The sequence below is a fragment of the Myodes glareolus genome, chromosome 12, assembly GCF_982192425.1.
Source record: "Myodes glareolus chromosome 12, mMyoGla1.1, whole genome shotgun sequence".
In the NCBI taxonomy this organism is placed as follows: domain Eukaryota; kingdom Metazoa; phylum Chordata; class Mammalia; order Rodentia; family Cricetidae; genus Myodes; species Myodes glareolus.
Genome location: NC_142037.1, coordinates 3,891,627 through 3,905,871, shown reverse-complemented (window position 1 = coordinate 3,905,871; position 14,245 = coordinate 3,891,627). Strand labels below are relative to the sequence as shown.

At 37.4% G+C, this 14,245-nt stretch overlaps 1 protein-coding gene across 1 annotated transcript; it reads right to left on the bottom strand.

Annotated features, from left to right (window-relative positions):
• Nucleotides 1-13,309: 13,309 nt before the first annotated feature.
• On the bottom strand, nucleotides 13,310-14,245 carry LOC125396977 (olfactory receptor 4K1). The gene has a single exon (XM_048429090.3). The coding sequence runs from the start codon at nucleotides 14,243-14,245 to the stop codon at nucleotides 13,310-13,312; it is 936 nt and encodes a 311-aa protein (XP_048285047.3).

The window sequence follows — 14,245 nt, the reverse complement described above, 5'->3', positions numbered from 1 at the left end:
ATAAAAACATAGGTAGATAGTAGATATTTAACAAAATAAAAAGAAATTTACACATAATGTATTATTTCATTGGATACATTTAAAATAAGCACACAGAATTGTTTCATGATATTGGATCATGTTGTGAAATCTGAGACTATGTTGACAACTAGTTGACAGAATTTAGCTGTAGGGAGTACAAAGGAGCTGGGAAGATGGATAGAGATATGCATAGGAAGAAGTAAAGGGGGGACTTGGGGTTCTGCAGTTGTTTTTGTTTGGGATGGCTGGAGAGATGCCTTCTTTACGGGTCTCTGGCCCAAAAGGAAAGTCGGCTGGTTGCTTCTTGGCTTCTCTGATCTAGCAGGTCTTTACTTCAACATATGATTCCTACATCTTTATTGGTAACTAGAATGACAGAGAATTAATTAAAAACTACATTGGGCAGCAACAGTTGAGTTAGTGCTGGTGAGACTGGAAGTCCTGCCAGGCTAAGGTGTGTGCAGCTGGGCACTGACTGTGGGGCCATGGGACCAAAGGATGGTAGTTAAAGTATCAGTAGATTCAGGTGCAGCCTGAAAGAAAACAACACAGGACAATTAGGAAACCAGGACATTGGTTATTTTTTAGACAATCACTTGTGGGAGAAACAAAGGAAAAGATTCTAGTAAGATGGTGTGTTTTATACCTCTAGTTATCAAATGGCCATGGAACCATGATTGTACTGCACAGTTGGAATGGCTTTCCTCAAAATTGCTTATTATAATCATGGAGTTTTCATATTGTCTTAAATTTTTGATCAAAACCTATGGCCATATACACTTTTTAAGGATCGTGAAGTGGGATGATTCCTCTGGATTATCCATATAGATTCAAATTCAAAAATACATATTTCTACAAAGTGTAACAGACAATGGTAATGAAAAGATGCAACACAGATAGATTTAGACATGTGGAGCTTAGACATGGGTGTGGTGTGGAATGGCAAAGAACTTTCACAGACTGTAAGGAGAAGCAAAGGTTTTCATCTGGAGCCTCTGGGAGGAGTGACACCTAGCTTCCATCTGAGTTTCGAGCCAGTGACAAATAAGTTTGGGTATCTTCTTTGAGAGGTAGAAAATTCATTTCTGTTGACAATGAGTTCCAAAGGATTGGTTTTTTTTAACAATTTGTGACTACTAGAAACTAATCTAGCCTTAATGAATTACTTAATTCACCAAGCTGCACACTTGAAAATTTGCAATTGCCTTTATGGCTTAGAATATGGAGAAATCAAGCTAATACTAATTTAGAAGTTTCACCCCTACTGGCTAGCATTCATAGTGCTAGAATGTGCACATGTTACCAGAAGGGAAGTAATATAAATATTGCTCATCTACCAACCCTTCAACAACAACTGTGATCTGCCTACCAGTTATATCCATTGCTACAAGAATGACATGACTGATAAGGAATAGGCAACCATTCTTTTAAAATTGGACTTAGCAAAGTTTCATTATATGAAATTTATACCTGACAGTGTTGAATCTCAAAACCTGACCAAGGGGAAAGATACATTACTATACTAAATGAATATAGCAATAGCATACATCAGGACTTATTGCTATATTCATAGGTCAATGTATTGCTAAAGTAAGAAAAGCTTCTCCTTGTAGCATACAGTAATTAAAAGAGTCCCACAACTGGACGATTTGTAGAAAATGAGGTTTTCTGGAGTTCTAAATGAGACATATTTATTATACACCTACCTCAAGGTGAGGGGGGTCTATGCAAAAGAAGTGGCAGCAAGATTTTAAGAGCCAAAGGTATTGGATTATGTAAAAGCAATAGTATTTTCCAGACAAAACATGGCAGATGATCCCAAAGTCTGACAAAATGCTCAAGACTTCCAAATCTTCAAACCAGACAAAACTCCAGTAAGAATATGGAGAAGTGGATATAAATTCCGCCCAGTTAAGTAGTTATTGATAGCTGCTGGGAAAAAGAAATCAGTTTTATTCAGTGAAATGGCACTGCGTATGCCAACTACAGTCCATGATAAAGTACTGCTCGAACAAATCTTGACCACACTCTGACAGACCCTGGCCAAGTCCCTGTGTTGAAACTCCAGCTCCTACTCCCTCACTGCCATTATCTGTCCACCCGCTATGATTCCTGATTGCTGGGATAAGGAAGTTTCTAAAGATAAAACACCCTATTCTGGGGAAACAATTCTAAGAGGGAGAAACTACAGGCTTACAGGTAGTCCCAGAAGTTACGTTAAAGTTATCATTTCCACATCTCCTACATAAACTCCAAGTATCCTCTCCTGCTTCGGCAGACATCCTTTTACCCACTGTGTCTACCCCACATTGTGTGAAGAAAAACACTTCTAGCCAGGTGGTGGTGGTGAATGCCTTTAATTCCAGCAGTGGGGATGCAGAGGAAGACGGACTTCTGTGTGTTTAAGGCCAGTCTGGTCTGCAAATCGAGTTCCAGAACAACCAAAGTTATTACATTGAGAAACTGCCTCAAAAATTTTTTTTTTCTGCTAAGGTCAGTCTCCAGTCTCTTTTCTGCCCCCTTTTTCTTTAATCTGCCTCATAAATCTAAAAATCTAGTGCCAAAAAGTGGATACATCTGTTCTTAGTACAAGTCTGGCCTTAATATATAATAGTCAATTGCCACTGCTCTCCCAAATTTGGAATTTTCAATTTCAATATATAAATTTATTTAGATAACTTCATAAGGTGGAATGGAAACTCCTCCCATATAACTACCAGTTCATCGTAACCCTTCTTGTTTGTGACACTCAACTCTCACTTTTGACTGCTCAACCTTAATTAACTGCTGTTCCACATCTCATAATGGGCTCCCCATGATGGGAAGTGAGCCTTATAGTCGTGAAAAGGTCCCAGCTAGAACAGACTGCCACAAAGAGAAGACAGTGGCTTCAGAAGTCACTGCTAGAACTGTAAATGTAAACAGGGCAACCCTTCCCACTTCTCAAACCTTGGTGAGACCCCAGGTATCTCAGCAGCCTTGCTAGTGAGTGAGTTCAGGACATTCAGAATAACCATGGGAAGTGGGGAAATTTTTCTGTGTAGACAAATCCTCTTGGCTGTGTGGACTGAAGAAAAACTGGTCTTGGAATTCCTTTGCTTATTGCTATGGCCTGCCTGAGTTTCTGCCTCTACTGAGCCTGGGTATTTTTGCTTGTGTGTTTGTGTGTGTGTGTGTGTGTGTGTGTGTGTGTGTGTGTGTGTGTGTGTGTGTTTCCCTACCATTTTCTGTTTGATGACCTCTAGGTTACAGTTACTTATATTTTTGGTAAATTGAGGTAACTGGAGAAAAAGAATATAGTTATTTAGTTTTCAGGTTGTCTGCCTTCATCTAAAGACAGAGGAACACTGGTTATTGAAGTGTGGACCCCTGGCTTCAGTCTTACAGAAATTCAAATGTCCTTTGCGTATGGATAATATTGGGAAATAGTTACATGGTGTTCTGATTCATTGAAAAGCTGACTCTGGAGTTAAGGTTTGGACTGCTCATATTGTATCTAAGCATGTATGTCTCAAAGTTTCCTTGGGCAGGCTGGCCTCCTGACTCTGTGACAGGAAAAAAGATAATAACAGAGCAGGCCAGAACAAATAAATGATGTGCTTGAGACTTTCTAAAAGGTAAACTATTTCCAATAAAGGCTATTAATTCTTTTTTTCATTTTTTAATTTTTTTATTGAGATCTACATTTTTCTCTGCTCCCTTCCCTGCCTCACACTTCCCTTTCAACCCTCTCCCATGGTCCCCATGCTCTCAATCTATTCAGGAGATCTTGTCTTTTTCTACTTCCCATGTATATTAGATCCATGTATGTCTCTCTTAGGGTACTCATTGTTGTCTAGGTTCTCTGGGATTGTGATTTGTGGGCTGGTTTTCTTTGCTGTATGTTTAAAAACCACTTATGAGTGACTACATGTGATGATTGTCTTTCTGGGTCTGGGTTACCTCACTCAATATCATGTTTTCTAGCTCCATCCATTTGCCTGCAAAATTCAAGATGTCATTGTTTTTTTACCACTGAGTAGATCTCTAATGTGTATATGTGCCACACCTTCTTTATCCATTCTTCCATTGAGGGGCACATAGGTTGTTTCCAAAATCTGGCTATTACAAATAGTGTTGCTATGAACATAGTTGAACAAATGCTTTGTAGTATAATTGGGCATCTCTTGGGTATATTACCAAGAGTGGAATTGCTGTAACTTGAGGTAGATTGACTCCCAGTTTCCTGAGTAACTGCCACACTGATTTCCAAAGTGGTTGCACGAGTTTGCATTCCCACCAGCAATGGATGAGTGTTCCCCTTACTCCACATTCTCTCCAGCATAGGCTATCATTGGTGTTTTTGATTTTAGCCATTCTGGCAGGTGTTAGATAGTATCTCAAAGTTGTTTTGATTTGCATTTCCCTGATTACTAAGGAGGTTGAGCATGACCTTAAATGTCTATTGACCATTTGAACTTCTTCTGTTGAGAATTCTTGTTCGGATCAGTACCCCATTTTTAAATTGGTTTAATTAGAGTTTTAATGTCTAGTTTCTTGAGTTCTTTATATATTTGGGCGATCAGACTTTTGTCTGATGCAGGGTTGGTGAAGATCTTCTCCCATTCAGTAGGCTGTCTTTTTGTCTTAATGACAGTGTCCTTTGCTTTACAGAAGCTTCTCAGTTTCAGAAGGTCCCATTTATTCATTGTTGCTCTTATTGTCTGTGCTAGTGGGGTTATACGTAGGAAGTGGTCTTCTGTGCCCATGTGTGGTAGACTGCTTCCCATTTTCTCTTCTATCTGGTACAGTTTGGTCAGATTTATATTGAGTTCTTTAACCCATTTGGATTTGAGTTTTGTGCATGGTGATGGATATGAATCTATTTTCATTTGTCTACAGGTTAACATCCAGCTATGCCAGCACCATTTGTTAAAGATGCTTTCTTTCTTCCATTGTATCATTTTAGCTCCTCTGTTGAAAATCAGGTGTTCATAGGTTTGTGGATTAATATCTGGGTCTTTGATTTGATTCCATTGGTCAACATCTCTGTTTTTATGCCAATACCAAGCTGTTTTCATTACTTTAGCTCTGTAATAGTTTGAAATCAGGGATGGTAATGCCTCTGGAAGTACTTTTATTGTATAGGACTGTTTTGTCTCTCCTGGGTGTTTTGTTTTTCCATATAAAGTTGATTATTGTTTTCTTAAGGTCTGTGAAGAATTTTGTTGGGACTTTGAGGGGGGGAATGCATAGAATCTAAAGATTGCCTTTCATAGAATTGCCAATTTTACTATGTTGATCCTACCAATCCAAGAGCATGGGAAATTCTTCCATTTTCTGGTATCCTCTTCAATTTCTTTCTTCAAAGCCCTAAAGTTCTTGTCAAATAGATCTTTCACTTCCTTGGTTAGAGTTACCCCAAGATATTTTATGCTATTTGTGGCTATCGTGAAAGATGATGTTTCTCTGATTTCCCTCTCTGCTTCTTTGTTCTTTGTGTATAGGAGGGATACTGATTTTTTGGAGTTGATCTTGTATCCAACCACATTACTAAAGGTGTTTATCAACTATAGGAGTTCTTTGGTAGACTCTTTGGGGTCGCTTATGTACACTATCGTATCATCTGCAAATAATGAAAGTTTGACTTCTTCCTTTCCAATTTGAATCCCCTTGATGTCCTTCTGTTGTCTTATTGCTATTGCTAGAATTTCAAGCAGTATGTTGAAGAGATATGGAGAAAGAGGACAGCCTTGCCTTGTTCCTTATTTTAGTGGACAAATGGCTTTAAGTTTCTCTTCATTTAATTTCATGTTAGTTGTTGGCTTGCTGTACATTGCTTTTATTATATTTAGGTATGAACCTTGTATCCCTAGTCTCTCTAAGAACCTTTATCATAAAGGGGTGTTGAATTTTGTCAAATCATTTTTCAGCATCTAATGAAATGATCATATCATTTTCTTCCTTCAGTTTGTTTATATAATGGATTACATTGACAGATTTTCATATGTTAAACCAGCCCTGCATCTCTGGGTTGAAGCCTATTTGATCATAATGGATAATTTTTTGGATTGTTTTCTTGGATTTGGTTTGCCAGTATTTTATTGAGAAATTTTGCATCAATGTTTATGAGTGAGATTGGTCTGTAATTCTCTTTCTTGGTAGAGTCTTTGTGTCATTTTGGTATTATGGTAACTGTAGCTTCATAAAAGGAGTTTGGCAATGACCCTTCTGTTTCTATTTTGTGAAACACATTAAAAAGTATAGGTATTAGTTCTTTTTGGAAGTTCTGGTAGAATTCTGCATTAAAACCTGGACTTTTTTTGGTAGGGATGTTTCTGATGACAGCTTTTAATTCCTCGCGACTTACAGGTCTATTTAAATTGTTCACCTGGTCTTGATTATTTTTAGTATATGGTACTTATCTAAAAAATTTCCATTTCTTTCACATTTTCCAACTTTGTGGCATACAGGCTTTTGTAGTAAGTTCTTATGATTCTACGAATTTCCTCTGTGTCTGTTTGTATCCCCATTTTTGTTTCTAATCTTGTTAATTTGTGTATTCTCTCTCTGCCGTTTGAATAGTTTGGATAGGGGTTTGTCAATCTTGTTGATTTTCTCCATGAACCAGCTTTTTCTTTCATTGATTCTTTGGATTGTTTTCTGTGTTTTTATTTTGTTGATTTCAGCCCTCAGTTTGATTATTTCCAGTCTTCTTCTCCTGGGTGAGTCTGCTTCATTTTTTCTCTAGAGCTTTCAGCTGTGCTGTTAAGTCTCTAATGTGAGCTTTCTCTGCTTTTTCTGTGTGGTCACTTAGTGCTATGAACTTTCCTCTTAGGCACTGCTTTCATAGTGTCCCATATGTTTGGTTATGTTGTGTCTTTATTTTCGTTGAATTCAAGGAAGACTTTAATTTCTTTCTCTATTTGGTCCCTGACTCAGGGGTGGTTTAATAGTTGACTGTTCAGTTTTCATGAGTTTGTAGGCTTTCTGGAGTTAGAATTGTTGAACTCTAACTTTATTCCATGGTGATCTGATAGTACACAGGTGGTTACTACAATTTCTTTGTATTTTTGGATGTTTGCTTTGTTACCAATTATGTGATCAATTTTTGAGAAGGTTCTTAGCGATGCTGAGAAGAAGGTATATTCTTTTCTGTTTGGGTGGAATGTTCTATAGATGTCTGTCCATTTGGTTCATTACATCTGTTAGTTCTCTTATTTCTCTGTTAAGTTTCTGTCTGGTTGACCTGTCCTTTGGTGAGAGAGGAGTGTTGAAATCTCCTACTATTAGTTTGTGGGGTTTGGTGTGTGCTCTGAGTTCTAGTAATGTTTCTTTTACCTATGTGGGTGCTTTTATATTAGGGGCATAGATATTCAGGATTGAGAGATCCTCCTGATGAATAGTTCCTGTTATGAGTATAAAGTATTCTTCTCCATCTCTTCTTAATGATTTTAGTTTGAAATCAATATTGTTAGATATTAGTATAGCCACACCTGCTTGTTTCTTAGGTCTGTTTTATTGGAAAACCTTCTCCCAACCCTTTATTCTGAGGTAGTGTCTGTCTTTGAGGTTGAGGTGTGTTTCTTGTAAACAGCAAAATGTTGGATTCTCTTTTTGTATCCATTTTCTTAACCTGTGCCTTTTTATAGGTGAATTTAGTCCATTGATATTAAGTGATATTAATGACCAGTGGTTGTTCACTCTGGTTATTTTTTCTGGTGTTAGTGTTTGCGTGTTTCATTAGTTATCTGTCTTATTCCTGACATATTTGTCTTCTGTACTTGCCAGAAAAAAAGAGTTAATGGGAGACGTGGTGGGAACTTCAAGACCGGAAACTCTTGATTCGTGGTACTAACTTCTTCTATTCCTCCTAGACCATGATATATACTTTGGTTCAGCACCCTTTAAGGGCCAACTTCGATGACTTCTTTTTTGCATTTGTAAAAATAATAACCCTTACTACACAAGTCAGAGAACCAAATGGTGAATTCTCCTGGCTTCTTCACATATCTAACCCAAATATACATTCTGGAAATGAGAAATAACTACACATTGGGTTCCGGAACCACTTGACCTACTGTGAGTTGGAATTCAGGTACAACTCCATTAATTACCTAACCTTCATAAACCCCTACTTTAATTAGAGGGCAAAACACATCTTTGCATCTTCTGGAATCATTATCAATTCTGAATCAGCATCTAACAGATCCCCAAATGTCTGATTGTTGCCTTTCTCCCAGGGTATCTGTTATCCTTGTAAAAAGCTATAGGTCACTAGGAGGAAGGATGGAAGAAAGACTACCAGTAAAACTCTTAGGTATTTTAGCAAATTCCTTCTTTAGGGAGATCTGGCCTTCCCTTCATTCAAGGGTTTTCAGTTTGTTCAAGTCAGAAAATTGATCAAAATTCTAAAATTCTCTCTTGCCAATGTAGTTATTTTCCCATTTGTTTGGAGTTTTTTCTTCTTATATACAGATAAAACAAAAATGCAATAAACTTCTAGTTATTTCATGCCTGGAAGCAATATGACTGATTAGCCAGTTCTATATGCAGCCAAGATTGTACCTCACACTGGCAGCTGAACTTGGTAGTGCAAGAGTCACCCAGGTGCTACAGGTTTTTAAGGCATAAAAGAATCATGTGAAGAATTTGAGACTTGGTATCTTGAGAGCCCATTGGTGAACATAGAGCCTCAGTGACAATTGAATATGGTATGTACTCACTCATAAGTGGATTCTAGCCATAAACAAAGGACATTGAGCCTATAATTTGTGGTCCTAGAGAAGCTGAAATAGAAGGTAACCCAAAGAAAAACACATATTTATCCTACTGGATATTGGAAGTAGACAAGATCACCGGACAAAAGTGGGGAGCATGGGGGTGTGGTGGGGGAAGGGGAGATGGGGAGAGGGAAGGGAAAAGGGGAGGATTAGGGGAGGATGGGAGGAGGTGGAAATTTTTAATAAAAAATAAAAAATTTGCTGAAAAAAATTAAATCACCCCCCAAAAAGAAGACAGATAACTAATGAAAACATAATCAATTAGTGGTTCTGGTTGCAGTCACTGGACTAAATATGTGTCTTTACTTGAGCTGATTAACATATATACTGGTATATAGTATGGAGCTACCGATCTAGCAAATGATTTTTTTTGGTATCTGTTTGTAATAACCATCAGAAGCAATTTGCTTTCAGTTGACAAGGCCAGCATTGTACTGTTGGAGACCAACTTCAGCAAAAATATCACTTACCAGGGTATGGGCATGGGGATTAGAAAAATGGTAAAGAAAACAAAGACATGAGTGAAAATAATAAAACAATGCATAGGATAGTACTGGAAGGGAGTTCCAGTGAATACGGTTATCACCCACATTTAATTTCTACTTGCTTAAAATACCTCCGACCGCAAAAGGTAGAAGTAAGATAAAAAAAAAAAAAATACTGCATTAGCGTGATACAGGGAAATGACCAGACCAGTTGAAGGTTATGGGCTGCATTCATAGCTAAATATTCTATTGCTAGAACAAGACAAGTCACATTCAGACCCTCTAAAATATTCTGTAGGCAAACCGCTCTCTAGGTAGAATAATCCATTCTTATCTGCCTAGGGGAACTGAAACTTAGTTGGACACTTAGACTTTTGTTTGGGGTAAAAACAGATCTACTTCTCTATTCCAGAAGTACGAGGCAAGGAAATTAGCCACACAATAAGCTTGAGAGAACAGAACTTATTGACCTAAATCTAGGTGGGACCTTTGTTTAAGGTAGAAACAGACAATAACCTTAAAGGATTTAAGTAAGTCCCAATGTCTGACCTTTGGTCAGGGTAGAATGGTAATAACTTTGAGAAAACTGAAACTCTCTGACCTTCAAACAAGGTGGAAACAGGCTCCCATTTTGGGGTATTTCTTTAGGCTCCACAGTATCTCTTTACAGTTTTATCTCAGGGATATTTTAACTCTTTATTCTTTTATAATGACTTAGTTAGAAATATTCTCAATTATCTATCTTTTTCACAAAATGTCACACTCGCCCACTTTTCAAATAACATTATACTAATTGAACAAGTGAGTTGTAGGTAGCATTACTTTGTACTTGTTGACAACACATAAGAACATCAGAGGATGAGAAATAAATCCTAGCAAATTTCAAGGGCCTACTACCTCTGCAATTTGTAGGAGTCCAGTGGTGTAGGACATGAAGAGATATTCCTTCTAAGGAATTAGAATTATTATATGTTTCTTCTAAGGATATTCTCTGACCCAAAATTAGGATGTTCACAACAGCAGTCCATTATCAAATGGAAATGGTTTATGTGCGATAGGGTCTGAAATGTTCTTAAAGCACAAGCAAGTTATATTAAGAACATAAGAATATTAATGTTATCCAAATGCCTATGGTGTTTCCTCCTGTTACAATGCCTTCTGCTTTCAAGCATGCACTTAGAGCCTCATAGGGTGTGCCCTGCAGTAGGTAGAGACTGACTGTAGGTAGTGAAGACTAGGGCCTGGTTTAGAGGTAGTTCTACACATTATGCAGACACCACCTGGAAGTGGAAAGCTGAAGAATTACAGTCTCCTTCTCGTATAATTCTGAAAGACACTGATGGAGGAAAATCCTTATAGTGGTCAGAACTTCATGCTGTATAAAGGGTCATACATTTTCTTTGTAAAGAGATATGGCCAGTTGTGCGAATATTCACCAGTTGGTTGGCTTTCAATGTGTTTTTTTTTTGAATAGTAAGAGAGTTAGAAAGACTGTGATTTGAAATTTTGTGAGAATGTCATCTGGGAAAGACATGTGTGGATATATTTCTCCAAGTTCATTAAGGATATGAAGATACTTGTGTCCCATGTAAATGCTCATCAAAATGTAACTTCAGCAGAGGAAGAGTTCAGTAATCAGATAGGTAAGATGATCTCTTCTGTAGACAGTCAACTGCTTTCCCCAACTACCTCTGTCATTGCCAAAAAGAGCCCATTATCAAAGTGGCCCTTAGTATCAAAGATGAAGTGTATGTACAGGCTCTGTGACATCTATTTCCACCTAATCACATCTGGAATGGATATAGCTGCTACTGAGTGCCAGATATGCCAACACCAGGTACAAAAGTTGATACCCTGATATGGCATATTTCCCCAGGGTAACCAACCAGGTGTCTGGTACCGTGTTGACTACATTGGAACACTTCCTTCATGGAAAGAATACTTCATTTTGCTCTAAATTTGCCAATCCTGCTCATAATGCTTCTGCAAAAACTACCATTTGTGGACTTACAGAATGTCCTATCCAGAGAAGGGCAACAATGTGCTCACAATCATGGAATCCACTGGTCTTCCCATGTTCCCCACTATCCTGAATCAGCTGACCTGACAGAACAATGAAAGGGTCTTTTGAAGACACAATTATGGAGCCAATTAGTTTGCAGCAGTCTAGAGGGATGTTAGTCAGGGTTCTTCAGAAGGCAGGATATGCTTTGAATCGACATCCAATATATGCTATGTTTTCCTTAGAACCAATGTCCAGGAATCAAGGGGCATAAAATAAAATGATTCCACTCACTAGAACCCTTAGTAATCCCTAGAAAAAAATTTGTTGTCTGTTCCTTTAGTTCTGGTGGCCAGAGCTTTGGTTCCAGAGAGGAGAGCACTTCTGTTGAGAGACCCAACAAATATTTCAGTGAACTAAAATCTCAAACCTCACCACATGACCACTTTGGGCTCTGCTGTCCTTCATCCAACAAACTATAGAAAGAATAACAGTGTTAAAATGGGCAATGGATACAGATTACCAAGAATAAATTGGGTGACGTCTCTGCAATAGAAGTAAGAAGAATTATATCTGTTGGGCAGAAGATCTTTAGAGCATCACTTAGTGTTACCATATTCTGCAATTAAAGTCAATGGAAAACTACAACAATCTAATCTAAGCAGGATGACAAAGAACCCAAACCCTTCAGGAATAAAGGATTGTCTCACCACTCCACAAAAAAAGACCTCCCAAAGTGCTTGCTGAGGGTGGAAGAAATACGAAACGGGTAATATAGGTATGTAGTAGTAAATACCATCTAAATCTCATGACACATTTTAGAAATGAAAATTATAATTTCCATGTTTCTGTCTGTCATATTCTGTTAAGGATGTGTTTGTACAGATATTTATTTATTATTTCTTACCTCAATTGTTTTATAATATAATCTAACATCAGTTGGGAGAATATCAGTAAATATAATTATTAAATTATAATTTAATAAAATTAAAATATAATTTTAAGATACTAAAATATCCTTCAAATGACATCGCCACCTATTTTAAAATATGTAATGCATTTACAGTTGTTCATAGGGAAGTTATATCATTTTGATGTAATTATGGCCTAAATAAACACATAACATGTTTGTGAATTTACACAGGATAGATATATAATGTTAGGCAAAATTATAATATGCTTATTGTTTTCACTTGGAAATTAAGCATGAATTAGGAGATATGACTGTGTATCAAGATAACAAGGAGGGGATTTATGGTGGCTAGTCTTGATTGTCAACTTGAATACATGTAGAGTTAAATAAAATCTCAAGTATATAAAGTAATTGGTACACCTGTGAGGCATTGTTCCTATTTAAATCATTTGCTGTGGGAAGCTCAACCCTAAGCCTGGAACCCTGAGGTGCGAATATCTACCTTCAATCTCTTCCACATCTTCTGATGCCAGCCATATAAACAACACAGAAAGGAGGAGACACTTGCTGCTCACCTCATTCTCCTGGAAAGTCCATTCCTTCACTGGAATTAAAGTCTGCTTCTGCTGTATTGTAGTGTATTCAAGACTAGCTGAGACATCCAGCATCATGAAATAAACAATTATTAGATTCCTAGACTTCCTATTGATAGATGGTCATTGTTGGAATAGACATATAACCTGTAAACTACTATAATAAATTCCATATATATTCTCTTTATCTGTTTATTTCTCTAGAGAGCCCGGATAAATACATGGCCCTAATTTCAGAAGTGTATAAAATATATATTTAAGTGTCACTAAGAATTCTTTAGAAAATGGGCTTTTAGAATTATGAACCGTGAGAAAAATCGAGATAAAATTCTCACTGTTCATAAGTCTAATTTTATTTAATGCTTAAATTTACTCAGCAATTTGTTTTATGCAATTACATTGCATTTAGAGCAAAAGGTCATTTCTACAACTTAACCATTTATATCACAAACAAAGGTAATCTACATAATTCTAAAATCCCCTGGAGGCTTTTCGTTTTCATGAAAGAGCATGAGGCTCTTTCATCGAGAGCCTTAGTTTTTCCCAGGATTTACATGGCGGTTTCTCAGTTTTCTCAAGGCTGATTTAACATCCTCATTCCGCAGAGAATAGATGACAGGATTCAGTAAAGGAGTGCAAATGATGTAGAAAACAGAAAGGAACTTATCCACAGACAGTCTGCTAAAAGGCCATATGTAGAAATAAACACAAGGCCCAAAGAACAGAATCACTACTGTGATGTGGGCAGTCAGTGTAGAAAGTGCTTTGGATGACCCACTAGAGGCCTGGTGCTGGACCGTGACAAAAATGATGACGTAGGAGACAATTAAAGCCAGGAAACAGCTCAGTGATATCAGGCCACTGTTAGCCAAGGTCAAGATTTCCATTCTGTATGTATCCATGCAAGCAAGTTTTATCACCAGGGGAAGATCACAAAAAAAGCTATCTACCTTATTGGGACCACAGAAAGGCAGATTCACTGTAAATACCAAGTGGCTAACAGAATGAAGTATACCTACTGCCCAGGAAATAGACACAAAAATTATACACACCCTCCGATTCATAATTAGATTGTAGTGTAGTGGCTTACATATTGCTACAAACCTGTCATATCCCATAGCTACGAGCAACATCATTTCACTCCCAACAAAGCTATGAAGAAGAAAAATCTGTGCCATGCAACCTTCAAAGGAAATAGTTTTGTGCTCTACAAAAAAGTCGGCAAGCATCTTGGGAGTGGCAAAGTTAGATTGACAAATGTCAATGAATGAAAGGTTACCGAGTAAGAAGTACATAGGAGAGTTCAAATGTGAGTCAGATAAAATTATGACAATAATCATGACATTGCCCAATACTGATGTCACATAGATGACAGAAAAGATGGTAAAAAGTAAAAGTTGAAGGCCCCAAGATTTAGAAAGGCCCAGAAGCACAAACTCAGAAACCGTAGATTCATTACTCTGAGCCAT